The sequence below is a fragment of the Penicillium soppii genome, assembly GCF_028829465.1.
Source record: "Penicillium soppii strain IBT 18220 chromosome Unknown utg000004l, whole genome shotgun sequence".
NCBI lineage: Eukaryota > Fungi > Ascomycota > Eurotiomycetes > Eurotiales > Aspergillaceae > Penicillium > Penicillium soppii.
Window position 1 is genome coordinate 3,687,197 of NW_026643234.1, and position 17,818 is coordinate 3,705,014.

Below are 17,818 nucleotides of genomic sequence, written 5' to 3' on the forward strand. Positions count from 1 at the left end.
TACGTTTTGTCGTTCTAACTTATTCTTCTCACCGTCTAATGATGTGCCCAGGTGCACTGCAATATAAAAGGTTTCGTATAACTACATGTAGTTGTATATAGCATTTTGAATAACTTTCTACCTAGGATTCACCAATGTTAGATAGTACCAAGTCTAAATGGCGAATTAGATTTCAAAACGGGATATAATTATATAGCTCAAACAAAATCCCGGCCCTTGACTTCAATTCATTATTCGTTACATTCATTAATAGCCACTTGGGCATCAGCCATAACTATTACCGCATAGATTGCGAGGGCATATAGCCCCTCAGACCTTGATCAGCAACACAAAGAGCCAACTTGGGTTCGGCGCCTAATCGCTCATGCCGCCACGCCCGCTCGCGCAGAGCTAGGTAAACGGCGCGAAAAGGTTGGAGATCGCCGGGCGACCGGGCAGGCGGGTTATGAGGGTCGAAACCCAGTTCCTGAAGTTGTGCCTCACACCAGCGCAGTGTATCTGGTGGCAGGTATTCATCCGTGTCGGTTTGAGTGTGATTTTGTTGCATGACTTGGAGGATTGGGGTGTCAACTGGAAGACCGAAGTTTTCTACACCTTTTGGCGGGTGGTGGTAGTTCATGTAAGGTTTTCCCGGGGCGCGCTCGGGATGATCTGCTTGTTTGCGGATGTTGTGCATGTTCCAAGTTTGAACATAGGATTTGATGTGGCGTCGAAGAGTGGGCATGTAGACTGCAAAGAGGGCGACTTGTTCTGGTACTACTGTTGATGAAAAGAGGCCCTCGCTGTACAGTTGACGGAAATAGTTCTAATTTGGCGGGTTAGTATTTTGCAACTTGATGAAGCTCTAACAATGCTTACGTGGTACAGAGTAACTACTGATTTGGCAAGCTGGGCCCACCAGGATTCGATCCGGTGAGTGTCGTTTGCTCGGCCAGGTGCACAGCACTGCTCACGTTGGACATCTGGCTCAGTAGAACGGCGGAGCGCAAAGTGGGCATCAGCTAGAAGAGGAACTTCAGATTCCAGGTCAGATCGGAGAGTACGTGGTTGGCGGCTTTTGGTGGAAACCGCATCAAGATGGTGCTTGAGAACACCCGTCGCTGTGTGAGCATCAACCCCGACATGAATCCAAAGAACATAGCGAGAATAAGAGTCGATCTCGGCGTGGATTCGGACACCAAAACTCGCCAGTTTGGAGTACCCGTTCACATGCCAGGTCAAATTGGGCCCGGCCAGAACCTTGGGGGGTGGAGGACGTCGTTGGAAATCGCTTGTGCGGCGCTCCACCGTCTCGGGGCGCATCATGCGGTAAACATTGTAGAGACGATCTCGGGCGAATACATAACCCTTGCTTCGGAAGTGGTTGTGCAGTAGCTCCTTGCCATAACCCTCTATAGTGCCCTTGTCCATTTCTTCCGTCAGGGCATTGAGGATTTCCTGGACCTGCGCTTCCTGTTGTGCTGGCGAGTCGAGACGGAGCCGGATACCGAGCTGATGTCGCAGTCTGCGGAGAGTCCGGGTTGAGACATCGTAGCCTTCGTCGTGTAGAACAGTGACAATTTCTTGGTCCGTGAGACCCACCTCGAAGAAGAGGTTTTTGATGCGGGCGTGCAGCGCTTGATTTGAAGTGTTGTTTTCCATCTTCTTCTTGACACCCCAATGCTGCAGCCGTTTAGTCAGGGTGCGTGAGGAGATCTGGATATCATGCTGTCTCTTCAAATGCCTGCAAATGTCGTCATTTTTCATTTTCTTCTTGAATAGACCGACAATCTCATCCTTGTACGGATCCAGGTCAACCCTAGGGCGACCGGAATTCCTACTGGGCGTATCTGGAGCTGTCTCTTCCATTTTTGCGCAACCAACACGATATTGATCAGGATAAATTCCGGGAGGTACAAACAGTCAACGGTTGGGGGAAGGCGGTGAATGGATCAGGGTAAAGAATGTGCAGAATATCACCGCTTTGATAACCCAATTTTTTTTGTTATCGCAATTGAAGACATCGAATCTTCACTCAGGGCACTCAAGAAACTCAAGAAACTCAAGATATTTTCGTGCGCGTAACCTCCAATTTAATCGCCACAATGGTCCGTGAACTCAAGCATCATGAGAAGAAGTACGTGAAAAATCCGACAACAAAAATCTCAATCTAGCATCAAAATTGTGACAGCTTCATAAAACCCCAGGAATCGAAGGACTAACAGCGCTATTTTTGCAGACTTCTCCGGAAGGTCGACTTCCACAACTACAAATCCGACGGCAATCACCGCGAACATGAGATCCGCCAACGGTACCTCCTGCAAGACCCAATGGACTATAAGAAATACAACGCCCTCTGCGGTTCCCTGCGTCAACTCGCCCACAAGCTCTCCCAACTGGACCCCGAGTCCGACCCACTGCGCAAGAAGCTCGAATCCGAACTACTGGAGAAGTTGTGGCGCATGGGAATCCTGAAGCAGTCCCGCGAGCAGGGTGCTGGTTTGTCCAAGGTCGAGCGCGAAGTCACAGTTTCCGCCATGTGCCGTCGCAGACTCGCTGTCTTCATGGTGCGCTCTGGAATGGTTGAGACTATCAAGGCTGTAAGTCATGTTCTGAGCGGACTTTTGGATAATCGAAATGCTAATTTTCCTTCAGGCTACGACTTTCATCGAGCAGGGCCACGTCCGTGTCGGTACGGAGGTTGTCAATGATCCCGCTTTCTTAGTTTCTCGCAACATGGAGGACTTCGTTACTTGGGTGGATTCCAGTAAGATCAAGCGTAACATCTTGCGCTACCGTGAGAAGCTGGATGACTTTGATCTTCTGTAAGCGGTCCCTGTGGAATGAAAAGGGAAAAAAGCATTTTGGGTTTTTGTCTTTGATATACCCGGCGCTTGTGCATTGTGACCTGTTTCAGGTTTGGCGTACTGATGTTTTATGAAATTATATCGATTATGTGCACCTTGTGGTGATTCATCATATAGGGAAATTCATTCGCGTGCAATTGACTGGATTTGGAACCTAAATAGCCCCGTCGACTTTGGTCGAACCCCAAAGAGCAGGCAATCGATGACATGATACATACTTGTAGTCTTAAGTTCCCAAAGTTCTCCGTCTCGTTCGTACTGGAGTTGAACATGAGTAACAGTGGTGCAATACAACTCAATTACAAGACTTAAACCAAAACGAGAAAACATAGTCAGATCAGTTGATTATGCTCAAAGATAATAGCACCACTAGTGCCGAATATGTACTGAATAAGCTATGAACAGCATACTCAAAAGAACAGTAGGGTATCTCAGTCTGAAGAAAGTGACAGGGAAAGCAAAAGCGACTAAAGATGATATGCCAGTGTCGATTAACACTACCGTCAAGAACAAGACGGAGACGACACTGGATGCAAATGCAATGCAAAGTGTTCATCACTCAGCATCATGGTATCATAGGAAAGCAGAAAGAGCAGCACCAGTGCTGCTGTGACGGGGAGATAAAAATAAAAGTCGACAAGAATTTAGATGTTAGAGGGAGAGCTCTTGGTGCGAAGATACGCCCAGCGCCGTCGTCGAGCACCATCAGAGTCCGATTTTTTGAATTCCATAGTCGTGTTGGTCGGAGAACATGGTTCATCTTCCGGAATGTCCATACGGAACCGACGCACACTTCCCTCGCGCTCGGGCTTTCCCTCTTCGAAGAACGGGATTCGCGCATCGCGAGTCTGGAAACAGCGCGGCGCAACACGGCGCCAAAAGCCTCGCACACCACTACTTGCGCGGTCGATTTTCTCATACTCTCGACGCCGGGTATCAGGCGATGTCCATTCCATTACTGTCGCCGGGACGTAGACAGATGAGGACGATAGTCTGCCTACCGGCATTGTATTTGAGCGATCTCTCGACGTGAGAAAGTGCGCTACGTGTGTTGGCGGCTCGGGCTCGAAGCGGAAATCGGAGTATGAGGAGACGTTCGGGGATGAGGGCGCCGAACTGCCTTTTTCTGTTAATGAAAGGCTTTCGCGACGAGTTCTATATGTTGCTGATGCTGCTCGTTGGAGTGTTGCACGCTCTGACTCTGATGGTTCCTGGAATAATCGGCATGATTCTCGGTGCAGGGCTATGAGGGACTCGCGCCTTTCTTGCGGTGAGCTGCGAGACGATGGGACTGGCACGATGGATGCTTTTGGCACTGTCCGGCGTGCTGAGTGAAGGGAGCTACGGCGGCTGCTGGGTCGCGAGCGGATCGTGCTCCGCGATGCTGAGCGAGAGTGATTTATAGAGGTTGATGCCGACGTTGGCTGGGAGTCGCTAGTCGGCGAGCTGGACTTGGCGGGTGGGTCGATACGCTTCACCTTCATTTCAGACGGTGATATAGACATGCTTCTCTCAACCTCGGTGATGATAGATGTTTTTGTAGAGAGCGTTAACGAGGGCTGTAAAGCCAGACATGTGACGGACGCCATCGGGAAAGTTCAGAAGCATATGACTGGCAGGTGCCTTGGTGATCACCCCTGCAACTCAGGTGTTCGTGTTTATTTATCGTATCGTATTCCAAGGTTGTTGTTGCAGTGTTGGTTTGTTGTATACTTTTGTGATAAGATTAGGGCTGACAAGTGTTGGAGGTCGACTCCATCTTGACCAAATGAAGATATAAATGGAAACAAATGAATATAAAAAAAGAAAAGATGAAAAATGAAACAAAAGACGACAAAACAAAAAATTAACGATACGATGAGCTTCTTCTTCCCTATTTATTCTCGCGCACACCGCTCCTCGTCTGTTTTAGCGGAGTGGGGGTTCGGCGTCTAGAGTGTCTGGCCATGATCGTCCTATAGAGGCGCCAACGCCCCTGCAGTAAGAAAATGCAGGGGTTAGTATACCTATTTGAGCTGAACTAGCTATATTAGCTTATGGCTGTTTTATGTTAGTTGATTGGGTAATGAAGATATTAATACAAACAAAATATGAAGTGATTATAGGCAGCATATTCTGTAGGTTCCCCCTGCAGCGTACGCCCCATGAACCCCCTCATAATTTGTCACTTGAACGGTCCACATGGCCAACACACAGCAAACTCTGTTTGGACGATCATATCATTCAGTAAATAAGGGTTTTGAGAAACAAACTGGGAAGCGTCACGCTAGTCCACGGTGTGATGCACGTTCTTGCGTGCAGAGACCCTAATAGACCCTAATATATTTAGTGCGTTGGGACACCGCCAACCCTAGTCTCAACGAGATCTACATAATGACGATGGATGTCTCAAAAGAAAAAATTGAATTTGACCAGCAAATAGAAGAAGCTGTGTATCATAAATTAAAGATCCAAGATAATCCAAGACCCTTTATTCAAAGCGAGTAAAGAAACTCGGGATTCTCCCGGTCTGTCAAATCAAGCCACCTGCGAACATATATTAGTTTATAAGCTAAACCCGGAATTCATGCCGACATCGCACAACAAATTCAAAAAGACAAAATGGATTCAAACTCACTCTTGATTTTCCAATCTCACGTACTCCGGCCGGGCAGTAAAAAGGATCTTCTTCTTATTCTCCCGACGGTACCATGTCCATACACCAACCAGCAAAAACAAACACACCCCCCAACAGACAATGATAGTCACTTCGGCGGGGACATAGCGGGGGGCATCCTTCGGGCGGAAGGTTTGTGGGCCTTCAAAATGTCAGTGCGCCAGTTCTAGATGTCCTGCATGTGGATACTGCACTCACCGATAATATTTCCAGCACAATATCCAATTAAATACAATGCCGCCACAGTTGTCTTCTTCGTGTATCCAGCCACATTAGAAGAAATCAGTGACAGCAATGCAACAAACGGTGTTGGGCTGGCTTGGGTGAGGTAATAGCCAATTAAGCGGCCGACGTGATTTTCAAGAGGAAGTGCCACGATAAGTAGCATTCCCACGATCGCAGCAACGAGTCCACCCAAACTTGTCAGGACACGCTGCTGGGTGATATGACCAATGTAACCGTTGAGTAGCAATGCAACAACCTCGACTGCGCCGCCTGGTACGCCCAGGATCAGACTTTGTGTCTCGTTGTAGCCGAACCCTTTGATCTAGCTCCGAGTCAGCATATACCCAAGTAGCACTCCTGTTTGTACAGTGGGATGTCATACCAGTTGACTAAAGAAATTCGTAATACCGCCATTGGGAATATCTGCAATAATGGCATAAAAAAAGAAGGCCCAAGTCATAGGATCCAAGAGTGCCTCCTTGACCTGATACATTTTGAAGTGCTTGTTTCCAATGCCCTGCTGGTTAATGCGAACACGGGCAATAGCCAGGACGCGATCTTCCTTTTTCAGCCAGCGCGCATTGAGCTGATTATCCGGTACAATCCAGAGGAAAACGAGACCAAGACAAACGGTTAGCAGGCCGGTAACAAGAAAGACGATTTTCCAAGGTTCGATGGATGATCCATGCTTTGCGGTGCCGACGGCGATTCCATAGGCTACTACGCCGCCGAGAATCTGACCTACGCCGTTAAAGCTAAACCAAATGTTGACACGGGCTCCTTGTTCGTTTTTGGTGTACCACTGCCTTGATTAGCTAGATCCCAGGGTTGTATGCTGATAGCTTGCAATGTATGATTCAAGCGTACCTGAGAAGTCAAAAGAGCGAAGCCCGGTGTCACTGCTGCTTCGAATACACCGAGCATGAAACGGATAGCGATCGCACCGGGGTAGCTGTTCACAGCGGCAAAGCAGCAGAGAATCGTTCCCCAGATCAAGATACATGCCGCGGAGTATTTTCCTAGTGGAAGGCGCTGAAGAAGACGGTTGGTTGGGTACTCCCATGCGAGATATCCTATAAAAATATCAAAGTTAGAGCTGAGCGCTCAATAAAGTGATGGGAAACCACAGAAACATACCAAAATAAAATAAACTCCCAAGCCATTGATACTGATCTCCTTCGAGATTCAGATCTTCTTTGATACCCATAACGCTAGCATAGGAGAGAGTGGTTTCTTTCAAAATTGATTAGTTTCAATCATCTCTCGAGTTCTGGGGACTGTAGGCATACTATCCAGATAGTTCAATCCATAAATGAAGCACATAATGGGCATCATGTGCCAGTCAATAACACTCAGCAAGCGACGATTCGTTGCCTCATCAAGCTCGATAGTTTCGCCATTTAGCTCTTCAATGGCCTTCATAGCCTCGTCAGCATCGTGGGAGTGCTTCTCCATAGTTGGGTCGACATGCTTGCTTTTTTCGATGTCGACACCAGTATCCACGCCCGAGGAGAGGCCGATCTCTTTTTCGGCCATTTTGAACTAACCTCAGTCGGAGGTCTGGGAAGGAGGAAGGCTATTGATGAAAATGTAATCCGACTGAAAGGTTTCAAAGGATGATAAGGTTTAAGTAGGAAAATGCGGAGTCGAGTAACTAAAGTACGAACAACGGTGAGTACTCTGGCAACTAAGGAAACGCACGAATGAAGCACACACATACCCATGTCACCTTTGGAGCTTTGTACTCCGGCTTCATCCTATCAGGCTTGGAAGTGTTACAGCTCGGCACGAAATAGTGGATCGGGCTCGATAAGAACTAAGTTATCTGGGGTTGAAACTAAATTCATTGATGTGACTGGCTGAACTGAGAGGGGGTTAGCCGATCGACGGGAGAAGGAAGGAACTACCTTGGTTGGGGAGTCTGGGCATATCTGGGCATAACTCTCGGCATTGCTTCTACAATATTGTACATGATGATGTAGTAATATAGTACTATATACGTATGCACTCCGTAGGGTTCTATCAGTCGGTTTGGATGATCATAGTATGAGAGATCAGATGTACGACGTTGTAGATCCAGATCCGATTTACGTCAAGACCGCATGTGTATTTGCTTCAAGCTTTAAAAAGAATATGTTGCATGTACGAAGATAATGAATCCTGTTCGGATCTACTTCTAGTTCCGTGCCATCCCGTCAAAGTACAGTCTTATCTATTGGGAATAGCCTTATCAAATTGAGCTATCAGTTTCATGTAGTCAGATAGCTTGCTAGCTGACCAGCTGAAATCACCCAGACTAATAGTAATATCTATCGGTTATCTGATTGCATGATTCGGAAAATTCAAGCACATGCAGTTAGTTGACACGCGTAACTCAAATCTACAAACCTTGAAGCTATCCCCTTACGTCCCCGCGGCAAACCCTTTAGATAGTACTCTCGGAGATGTGCAAAGCAGATGAAAAGTCTATAATTGTAGCACGCCATCAGATCCTCATTATGCATAACCACATGTGCACACATTACAAAAAGGCTAACTCTATTGCGCACCAACACGGGCCAGATACGCCTCCCATCCCTGCTGCTGGTACTGCCTGGCAGCCTCGACCGGGTCCGCCGCTGCGTAAATACCCCGACCAGAGATAATGAAGTCCGCCCCGCGACCCACAGCCGATTGAGGCGTCTGATACTGCTGACCGAGCTTATCGCCCTTAGACGAGAGGTTCACACCAGTAGTGAAAACGACAAAGTCCTCATCCTGCCCGGGGGCGACACTCGCGTCAACCGCGCCAAGGGAGCGGGTCGACACAAAGCCTAGCACGAAGCTGGGGTACTTGCGGGCGATATCGACAGAGGCGGAGGTGTAGGAGCCGGTGGCGAGGGATCCCTTGGAGGTCATTTCAGCGAGGATGAGGAGGCCACGCTCGGAGCCGTAGGGGAAGGTGGGGTCCTGGGCTGTTTGGGCGAGGGCTTCGACGATGCCTTCACCTGGTAGGATGGAGCAGTTGATGATGTGGGCCCATTCGGAGATGCGGAGGGTACCGTTGTGGTATTGCTTTTGAACGGTGTTGCCGATATCAATGAATTTGCGGTCTTCGAAAATGAGGAAGTTGTGCTTGGCGGCTAGGGCATTGAGACCGTCAATTGTCGCTTGGCTGAAGTCGGAGAGGATGTCGATGTGCGTTTTGATCACGGCGATGTAGGGACCCAGACCTGGGAATTGTTAGTGGATTGAATCTTTCGGAGGCTTGGCTTACATACGGTCGGCAAGGTCTAGGAGCTCTTTTGTGGTGGTCACGTCGGCGGAGATGGTCACATTGCTCTTTTTCTCTTCGGCGACTTGGAAGAGCTTGCGCGCGAGGGGGTTAGGGTGGGATTGGGCGCGGGCGCCGTAGGTCAATTTCGACTTGGAGGACATGGTGAAATATATACGAAGGAGACCAAATGCGTTTGATCAACTATAGGGTGAGTCTATAGGCAATTCAAAATGCAGAGTAACCGAGAGAAGAGGGAAACTTTTTCTGCCACAGCGGGGCAATCCCCGGAACTGTCATAGTGGGACTGTCTATACTGTAAGTACTATGCACACTAACTACATGCATTGTAAGAAGGATTTCTAACTCATAAAAATACATTTCAATTGTGGTTTGCTAGTTTTCTAGAAAGAAAGCAAGTCCCGTCCAACGCCAAATACACTCATTCCCCAGAGCGCACCCTGCACAAGCCAGAAGAACCCGCCAATCAGGCGGCCCTTACCCTGGGCCTTGCCGGAGTAGACATAGCCATACAGGAATAGAGCGCGGAAGAACACCCACAGAGCACCAAGACCAGCAGCATACTCGGGGTACTTCAAACCAGCGACCAGGGTGAAAAGCATGGTCTGGGAGGCGTTCTCGAGAAAGTTGGTGTGGGCGCGCTGAGCGCAGTTGAATTTCTCAGCTTTGGCCTTTTATATGTCAGTAAGTTTGGAAGATACATATGCACATAAATAAATATCCATGGATACATATAATGATGGAATTATCTAATGGCAGAGGGCTTCGGGGTTGGTGTATACGAACATTTTCCTTGCACTGCTCCATGGAGGCATAGCTGTGGGGGTAGGGTACCTTAGCCTCCTTGCGCAGGCTGCCAGTGATACAACCGTGAATGAATCCCAGGACGGGAATGGCGCCGAGAGCGACGCCAATGACGGCGCTAGGCTGTGTTAGTCGTGTACGAATGGTTTGTACCTGCATGGTAACGTACCCGTAGTTTCCAGGAACAATGAATGCAACCATGATGTGAAGTTGTTTTAGATTAAGATGAACAATAAGTGGCTCAAGTCTGAATGATGTGAGTTCGTGGCTTTGTGTTGTGATTTGGTCCAGCTCCAGCTCCTTTATATGTGGATCGGGGTCATCAAACCCCGACTACCCGTCGGCGCAACCTGTACCCGTTTCATCCGGCGGTTTGGTCCCCGTGTTCTTTCTATTCGATTCCAAGCTCTACGTTGCTATACAATGTTTTGGTTTTGTCTCTGTCCTTCGGCTTTTATTTATGCGCGAGGTAATTGAAATTTCACACTGGATTGATTTTGGTACTGCGGGCGGCTGGGGACATATCTCAAGGGTGAAGATCGAGTCGCATTGCCTCTCAAGGATCAACCCTACATTTTCGACGAGATCCGGAGCACATTCCAGCATAGGAGCTATATGCGAATTGGTTGAAATACTATCCAACCTAAATTTACACTGTCGCGTTAAGAGGTGCCATGCGGCTCACGCTCCCGTACTTAGCCTGCCAGGCGAAAAAGTACAAGAGAGCTCCAAGCGGCTGTCCAACAAGACAAAAACTAACCCAGAAGATGCAGTTACCGATCACCTTACCCGATGGTCCGCGCATTTTTTCAAAAGGCGTGGTGAGCATGATCAATGGTAGCTGGAACATCATCCCCAAGAATGCAACACCTGAAATGATTAGCATAAGAGTTGTCTATCTGAGAATGGCAACTTACCAATGAAGTTATGAGTGGGAATACCAACGAGCATTTCGTGAAGAATAGCAGACAGCGTGAACACCATCCCACTTGCAGCGAGAGGACTCCAGCCACGACCCACTAGGGGCGAGAAGACGTGTCGCTTCATGAAAAGGTAAACAGGTCGGTTCCACGATCGCCAATACACACCCAGACTGGAGCTGTTCCACCAGTCGGTGTAGAACTCGCGATCTCCAAACTGCATAATCTCGGCCAGAGCATTCAACAGTGCCTGGAACAATGCAAAGAATCCGGCCAGCCAGATAACCAGTGAAATGGTAGACAGTTTCATCACTCGCTCGAGGATTGAGGTAATGTCCATCACGGCAATCTTGTCAATCGAGTTCCGCAGTACCGGCGCCGCATACTGGGCAGACAGGAGCCAGATGAACACCGCAAGGCCCACGAACTCTGCAAGGCGCTTTGCGACAAACGACCATCGAATGGATGGAGTCCGTGGGTAGACAGGCTGGTAGACTAGTGTAGGGGCAAGCCAGAAATAACCCAAGTTCTTGATGGTAATATTGCTCGGGTAAGGGCATGTGGAGTAGATATTAGGCAAACCCGGGTCCGCAGAGGGATTCAGCAGTGCGAGACGGAGATCACGGTTTGTAAAGGCATACGAGCAATTCTTCAACCATACGATGATCGCGTGGAGTTGGCAGATTGTACCGATCCCCGGGTGGTGAATGTAGAAGTATACCACGTAGCTGGTCACTGCGAGACACAGAGTGGCATTCAATGTGTGCAGGAAAGCAGTATACGGCCATGTTGATTGAAAGTCTTTTTGGTCACGCTCCTTTTCTTCATCTGTCTTCTTCTGGCGGCCCACTGTCTGCTTCGCTGCGGTGGCTGCCGACAGTTCGATGATGTAGGCAACGAGCAAATGGCATGGCACCGAAGCAAACAAGATAGATCCGAGAATGACGTCCTGCCTGCGGTAGTCATGGCATTTAATACAAATCAAAACACCATACTATAGACATCATGTATTAGTTTCAGACAATAGTTTGTGTCGCTGGATTACCCACTTTCATGAAGTTCTCAATAATCAGTCGCAGGTTCATCGCCACTGTTGAAACAATCAGCCTATACCATAGATCTCAATTTTTGAGTGACCCTTACCAAGTACCAGCACCATGAGATTTCGAAAGCCCAGGAAATTAGGCAAAACATCAGCTTCGCGACTGAGACTTGAATGTTGTAGCTTGGAGTGATATGCAGCTACATGGCGATATTTACTGCGTTTCTTTGACGAAATAGTACGGGGTTCATCGTGAACAGCCCCGTTCGCCGAGTTGTCCTGCGATTCCTCGCTAGTCATGGCTTCTGTGCGAGAAGTCATGACAACTTTGCAACCTTGGCAGTGCGATATTTGAAGGGTCTAAGCTCCAATCCGGAGCTCCGACGGTACTGCAATGCAATATTAAAGCAAACGAGTGGTAAGGCCACACTTCAGCATGGCAGATCGAAAAAAGAAATAGTAAGAGAAAGAGAAGAAAAGGGAAAAAAGGGACTAAAAAGACTAAAGTAAGTCCCAACGGTTGTTAATATGGCCTGGACTTGACATGGCGGGGGGAGCATCATAGCGCTTGCAGATAAACCCGCAGCCAATGAGATTCCAATGTGGTCAAGGGGATCCTGCGCTCCGAGCTTCGACTTTCTCCCATTCTTGAAGCTTCAGCCTTTGGTTTGTTTGAGCTTGAATACGTCTTCGAGTTTACCTGGATGATCCGATCTTGATCCGGTAAAGCTTTTTGACTGGCCGCGATGGCCTACTACGAGGATGGAGGCGAAGGAGGCCGATTTGGAAAGAATTTCGACGGTCCAGTCGGACCTCGCAGACCACGTATGTTTGAATATCAAAGCTGCTTTCGATTTAATGAACTCTGGAGCTTTTGATTCATTTTGCTTAGTACTAACAGACAATCATCGCAGGACTCGTCACTGATTATGGTTCTTCGATGGTACAATGGATGCGCACGCGGCAACCGCGATACAAAGGAGGATATCGACTAGAAGCAGAGCGACCGAGCCCCAGCTTTGCGGTCGATGTATGTCGCGTGAAGTCCCACTCTGCAGAACAAAGATACTGATGCCCGATAGGTTCTTCCCCCAATGGCGCGACCATATTCGGCTGTCGATACTATTCCCGTCCGACACCTGCACCAATCGATCGGAAAATCAAAGAAACCTATCGTCGTAGTGCGATGGACCCCTGAGGGAAGAAGGCTGTTGACCGGCGGTCATACGGGAGAGTTTATGCTCTGGAATGGAACAGCATTCAATTTCGAGACGGTGATGGACGTGGGTATTTCCAGCTTTTGCGGTTGGTAAATGTCACTAATATGAAATACTCAAAGGCACACTATGATCAAATCCAAGCCGGTGTCACATCACTAGCATGGGCTCATAGTCAGGATTGGCTGGTTTCCGGCGGACAAAGAGGAGACATCAAGTACTGGCGACCCAACTTCAACAACGTCGAAACGATTGATGACGCCCACCACGATGCTGTTCGCGATCTGTCCTGGGCACCCAGCGATACCAAATTCCTTTCTGCTTCCGATGACACAACACTCAAGATCTTCGACTTTACCACCCGAACCGCTGACACCACTCTGACCGGACACAACTGGGATGTCAAGTCCTGTGACTGGCACCCAACCAAGGGTCTGATTGTTTCCGGATCGAAGGACCACCAGGTCAAATTCTGGGACCCACGCACCGGTCGATGCTTGACTACCCTTCACAGCCACAAAAACACGGTCACTTCCACGCGGTTCTCGCGGGTGAATAGCAATCTTCTTGCTACCTCATCACGGGACCAGACTGCGAGGGTATTTGATCTGCGCATGATGCGCGATATTTGCATTCTGCGGGGCCACGAGAAGCCGGTTTCTTCATTGACATGGCACCCCATCCACAGCAACCTGATTTCGACTGGTGCCGAGGACGGTTCTCTCTACCACTATCTACTCGACGAGCCGAACCTGCCCAGCGGCCAGATTCCTACTGTGGCGCCATATGACAGCCCGGACCCAGCCAACACCCCGCCGCAGGTGATCTACCCAGCACATCGGGTTCAATACGCTCACGGAGCTACGATTTGGTCATTAGACTGGCACCCGTTGGGTCATATCCTTGCATCTGGATCCAAGGATAACTTCACTCGTTTCTGGTCACGAACTCGACCGGGTGAGACTAGTTACATGAAAGACCGTTTCCACATCGGCGAAGAAGCAGCCGAAGCTCAAGGAACATGGAACCGTGGATTTGGCCGGAAACAGATGCGGGATGACGAGGAGCAAGAGATGCAGGACGAAGCCGACAGTTTGGTTGACCAACGACGCCCAGGTGCTTCCGCTCTGCCAGGTATCCAAAGTGCGCCGCCGGCCGGCTCTCAGCCTGACGGCCCAGGCTTGCTACCTGGTATTGGCAATGCCCTGCCTCCGCCACCTGGCGTTATGAGTGGGATGAATCCGGATCGTTTGGCTGCGCTCATGTCAACCCAGCAACAGCCATCTCAATCAAATACACCAAATCCCGGAATGCCTGGACTTTCTATGCCGGGTATGAATGGAGCTCCGCCGATGAACATGGATCTGGTACAATTGCAAAAGCAGCTCCAAGGGTTCCCCATGCCACAAAACCTTAATCTGCAAGCCATGGCAAACAATCCAGGCTTCCCTGGTGGATTTGGCGGATTGCCTGGTCTGGGCGGTCACATGCCAGAAGCAAATCAGAGGCGGTGATGAGCCATTTGAACAATTCTGTTTGAATGCTTCAGTCGGTATGGGTTCGGCGTACAGGATATAGCATGGCCATTATGATGCAGGTCAACGGCGCTGTTTTAAAATCTCAATTCCCAGTTGTATCATAGGAAATTTAGGAAATTTATAGGTTCCCACTCCTTGCAGATTCGTAGACGAGGCTAGCGTAGACAGTTGTTTGTAGTGAATGGTGTCGTTGAGCTGCAAGTTGCTCAAATGTCATTCAGAGACCGCCTTGCATAGGAAAGCTAGTGACAATTAGGACCATGACATTGACACCACCCCATATCACAGGTAGCCAAGTCGACATCCTGAAATTGCCTGCTTCATAAACTGCCCCGAGACTAAACCCAGAGAAATCAGCTGCAACTCGACCTTTAAGATGAAAGGATCAATTTGATCCACTTACACAAGCCCAACTATACTTCCAGCCAGAAGGCCTTCCAACCCTGCAATGAAACTATACACTAATGGTACAATCCATATCACGTTCCAATTACGGAAGTGTGTCAATACAGCGCAGCCGGCGACTGTAAGATGGGTTGCAGCATAGAACACCAGCGTCCAGAACAGTGTGAAGCGCCATATATCCTTTGTGTAGTATAGGTAATACGCTTGCTGGTGATGCGACGGCAGGGGATCATACAACGACGGGAAAGAAGGAACTTCGTAGTTGATCGGAACACGATTATTGGCCATCGAAATGTAGCAGCAGCTCAACTGTAGCGAATACAATTATGAAGAAAAAAATGTCATTGTCACTCCAAGGTCTGCAATTGAGTCGCGTCTCAAAAAGGCAAGTCTGGACATTCGGAAATGACGATGCTTGTTTGCACTGTTTGCCTCCGCACCCGGACCTCGGCTGGTCTGGGGTTCTCCGCGATTGATCTCCTGAGCAATGTGATGTGAGCCTGGGAGTATCCCACCAGTCTTTTCAATGGCGACCGAACGATCTCTGGCTACCCTGCTGCGGTCGCTGCAGACGACTTCCAGTTTCCAAGATGCTGCCGGGTAAGTGTTCCTGTTCCGGCCGCGCAACGTTAGGCTAATAACTATCTAGTCTTCTTCCTACGGCTACTAGCTTCCTGTCTATGCTGGGAAATCCTCTAAACTTGACTCTTCTTTCTTCACAGCTTCTTACGGCACCTTCCCTTTGGAGCCACCCCGTCGACCTACAGGCATGCCGCAAAATCCTCAGCGTCTTCAACACCTCCGCCATCGCTGTTTTACAGAATGATACCACCGACGAACCGCGCATACCGTATGGACGGAATAGAAAGATCGAGTGCGAAGCGTGGGTCAAGGCGGTTGCGGAGGGCGCCGACGAGAAGTCCCCGCGGTGGAGGCACATGCTTCTGCTAGGTGGAATCCTGATGGGATTCGAGGGACAGAACCGACAAGGCTTACCACGGCATATACGGATTAAACTCGAATCAGCACTTGCGACGGCGGCACAATTGGCGCTACAAGAATTAGGCCCGGAGACCGGCATCGATGGCCAGTGTATCACTATGGTCTTGAACTATACCTTTGAGCTGCTGTCGGATTTCGAGAGGGGCAAGCTCGACTACGATCGCTTGCTTCCGGCGATGATTCAATCGGCGTTCTTTTCTTCCGAGGGCCTTGAGGGTGGATACTTTTTGGGATCTATCGATCAGGATGTTGTTGAGGCTCCCGGGAAACAGTTCAAGTGGTCTTCCAATTCTCCGACATTTGCGATCGTATCCGCGGTATCTGCTCGTCCTCTTGTATCAACACTTGGTCCTCTGTCACGTCTTATATCACATTCCATTGATAATGTGCAAGATCCAAGAATCGTTGCTCATACCGTTGATTACTTAGCGGACTTTGTTCGGACGCTTATGGTGCAATGGCGGCAGAATAAATTGTCCGAGATTGATGTTGCGGAGGAAGTCGAGTTTTTAGACGCTGAATCGCGGGAAATCACTCTTCCTGCGCTTTGGAAGACATTACGAAATTGCTTATACTCAATCGTTATCACTCTCCGGGCTGTGCTGGGGAGAACCATCAATGATCCGGCTCTTGCTGCTAGCAGTAGTAAGTTGCACTCCAATGATGATTATCACTATGGGACTGACTTTGACAATTCAGGTGCTCCGTATTTATCGATGCAGTGTCTTCATATTCTTCGCAATATGTATTTCATATCTTCTCGAATCGGCCAGAATGCTTCGTCGCAACAGACATTCGTGCTCTTGACGGCCATCGATATTCTTTCACAATATCCTGTCCTCGCCGAGAACTTTCTGCGAAGTATCAAGCCAAGCGATCTTGGCCAGATTCCTGCTCATCCAGTCGAACGATGTCTAGACCTGTTCTTCTTGAATGTCGCAGAACACTTTCCTCTGGTTTTATCCCCGGAGACAAGCGAGGAATTGCTCTTAGCTGCTGCTTTCCCTTATCTTGCTGCGGGTGCCAACAGCCTTCTTTTGGAGATTTTCGAAGCTGCTCACAGCTTAGTGCTTGTTGTTTTTGCTATTCCTCATAACTCGGAATTAGCTGCCAAACACCTCCCCTTTTATATTGAAAACCTTTTTGCAGTGAGTTTTGCCGCTCTGGCTCCTAATATCCATGCTGATTGTCAATAGGTTTTCCCCAACAACCTTTCCGCGCGCCAATTCCGCCTTGCTTTCAAAACCGTCATACAGATTACAGCACCTCCTTCACCCTTAGCGAATACCCAACCTCTTCTACCCTCCATCTTGTTGGAAGTTGTTCATGACCGTGCGTTGAACGCATCCTCTACTCTGATCCCACAGAAAAGTCCAAACCCGGACATGAGCCAAAGTCCACCTGTTTCTGAACAAGCAGTTCTGACACTAGCCCTTCTCGATTCCCTTGCGTTCCTTCGGGTCGATGATCTCAAAGAATGGCTCCCCCTAGCAGCGCAGCTGATCAATGCAATCTCTGACCGGAGCATGCGCCACACTTGTATTGACCGGTTCTGGGAAGCCTTGGCCGGTGGTGAGATGGATGTCGATCGCGCCCACTGCTGTGTCACTTGGTGGAGCACCGAGGGCGGGCGTGAACTCGTCCTTTTCGGTGCCGAGACTGCCAACGGCGCTCCAGGCGAGTCAGATGATAGCGGACCTTACATGAGTGGCGCAGTTGGAGATGTGGCGCCCGAAAGTAAGCTATAAAGATAGCAATTGGAAAATTCTGCAGCCAGCCTACTTTTCCTTCGGGCATGATCATGTCTATACATATATCCTCACTATATACCAGGTCTCTAATCTATTGGTCCGTTCCATTGGAAGTTTTGAAACCATTTCCTTTTGTGC

The 17,818-nt window shown here is 49.0% G+C and overlaps 9 protein-coding genes across 9 annotated transcripts; 3 read left to right on the plus strand and 6 right to left on the minus strand.

Moving 5' to 3' along the window:
- Positions 1-277: 277 nt before the first annotated feature.
- Positions 278-1,848, minus strand: N7529_004810 (uncharacterized protein; the record flags this gene model as incomplete). Its single annotated transcript, XM_057240337.1, has 2 exons — positions 278-805; positions 859-1,848. 2 exons carry the CDS (start codon positions 1,846-1,848, stop codon positions 278-280), a joined length of 1,518 nt encoding a protein of 505 aa, XP_057099632.1.
- Positions 1,849-2,084: 236 nt separating this feature from the next.
- N7529_004811 (snoRNA-binding rRNA-processing protein IMP3) lies at positions 2,085-2,808 on the plus strand (the record flags this gene model as incomplete). Its single annotated transcript, XM_057240338.1, has 3 exons — positions 2,085-2,116; positions 2,219-2,579; positions 2,635-2,808. 3 exons carry the CDS (start codon positions 2,085-2,087, stop codon positions 2,806-2,808), a joined length of 567 nt encoding a protein of 188 aa, XP_057099633.1.
- Positions 2,809-3,490: 682 nt separating this feature from the next.
- N7529_004812 (uncharacterized protein) lies at positions 3,491-4,435 on the minus strand (the record flags this gene model as incomplete). Its single annotated transcript, XM_057240339.1, has 1 exon — positions 3,491-4,435. One exon carries the CDS (start codon positions 4,433-4,435, stop codon positions 3,491-3,493), a length of 945 nt encoding a protein of 314 aa, XP_057099634.1.
- An 885-nt stretch (positions 4,436-5,320) lies between these two features.
- Positions 5,321-7,263, minus strand: N7529_004813 (allantoate permease family MFS transporter; the record flags this gene model as incomplete). Its single annotated transcript, XM_057240340.1, has 7 exons — positions 5,321-5,372; positions 5,488-5,644; positions 5,701-6,049; positions 6,110-6,529; positions 6,595-6,800; positions 6,865-6,960; positions 7,017-7,263. 7 exons carry the CDS (start codon positions 7,261-7,263, stop codon positions 5,321-5,323), a joined length of 1,527 nt encoding a protein of 508 aa, XP_057099635.1.
- A 1,002-nt stretch (positions 7,264-8,265) lies between these two features.
- On the minus strand, positions 8,266-9,144 carry pyrG (orotidine-5'-phosphate decarboxylase pyrG; the record flags this gene model as incomplete). The annotated part of the gene is made up of 2 exons (XM_057240341.1): positions 8,266-8,939; positions 8,988-9,144. The coding sequence occupies 2 exons, from the start codon at positions 9,142-9,144 to the stop codon at positions 8,266-8,268; spliced, it is 831 nt and encodes a 276-aa protein (XP_057099636.1).
- Positions 9,145-9,384: 240 nt separating this feature from the next.
- On the minus strand, positions 9,385-12,088 carry N7529_004815 (Sterol O-acyltransferase ACAT/DAG/ARE; the record flags this gene model as incomplete). Its single annotated transcript, XM_057240342.1, has 7 exons — positions 9,385-9,672; positions 9,788-9,923; positions 9,975-10,052; positions 10,459-10,675; positions 10,723-11,719; positions 11,775-11,815; positions 11,869-12,088. The coding sequence occupies 7 exons, from the start codon at positions 12,086-12,088 to the stop codon at positions 9,385-9,387; spliced, it is 1,977 nt and encodes a 658-aa protein (XP_057099637.1).
- A 425-nt stretch (positions 12,089-12,513) lies between these two features.
- N7529_004816 (WD40 repeat domain-containing protein) lies at positions 12,514-14,498 on the plus strand (the record flags this gene model as incomplete). Its single annotated transcript, XM_057240343.1, has 4 exons — positions 12,514-12,592; positions 12,682-12,797; positions 12,850-13,050; positions 13,107-14,498. 4 exons carry the CDS (start codon positions 12,514-12,516, stop codon positions 14,496-14,498), a joined length of 1,788 nt encoding a protein of 595 aa, XP_057099638.1.
- A 241-nt stretch (positions 14,499-14,739) lies between these two features.
- On the minus strand, positions 14,740-15,215 carry N7529_004817 (uncharacterized protein; the record flags this gene model as incomplete). Its single annotated transcript, XM_057240344.1, has 2 exons — positions 14,740-14,891; positions 14,942-15,215. The coding sequence occupies 2 exons, from the start codon at positions 15,213-15,215 to the stop codon at positions 14,740-14,742; spliced, it is 426 nt and encodes a 141-aa protein (XP_057099639.1).
- A 238-nt stretch (positions 15,216-15,453) lies between these two features.
- On the plus strand, positions 15,454-17,677 carry pex8 (putative peroxisomal membrane protein Pex17; the record flags this gene model as incomplete). Its single annotated transcript, XM_057240345.1, has 3 exons — positions 15,454-15,527; positions 15,577-17,077; positions 17,126-17,677. The coding sequence occupies 3 exons, from the start codon at positions 15,454-15,456 to the stop codon at positions 17,675-17,677; spliced, it is 2,127 nt and encodes a 708-aa protein (XP_057099640.1).
- Positions 17,678-17,818: the final 141 nt, after the last annotated feature.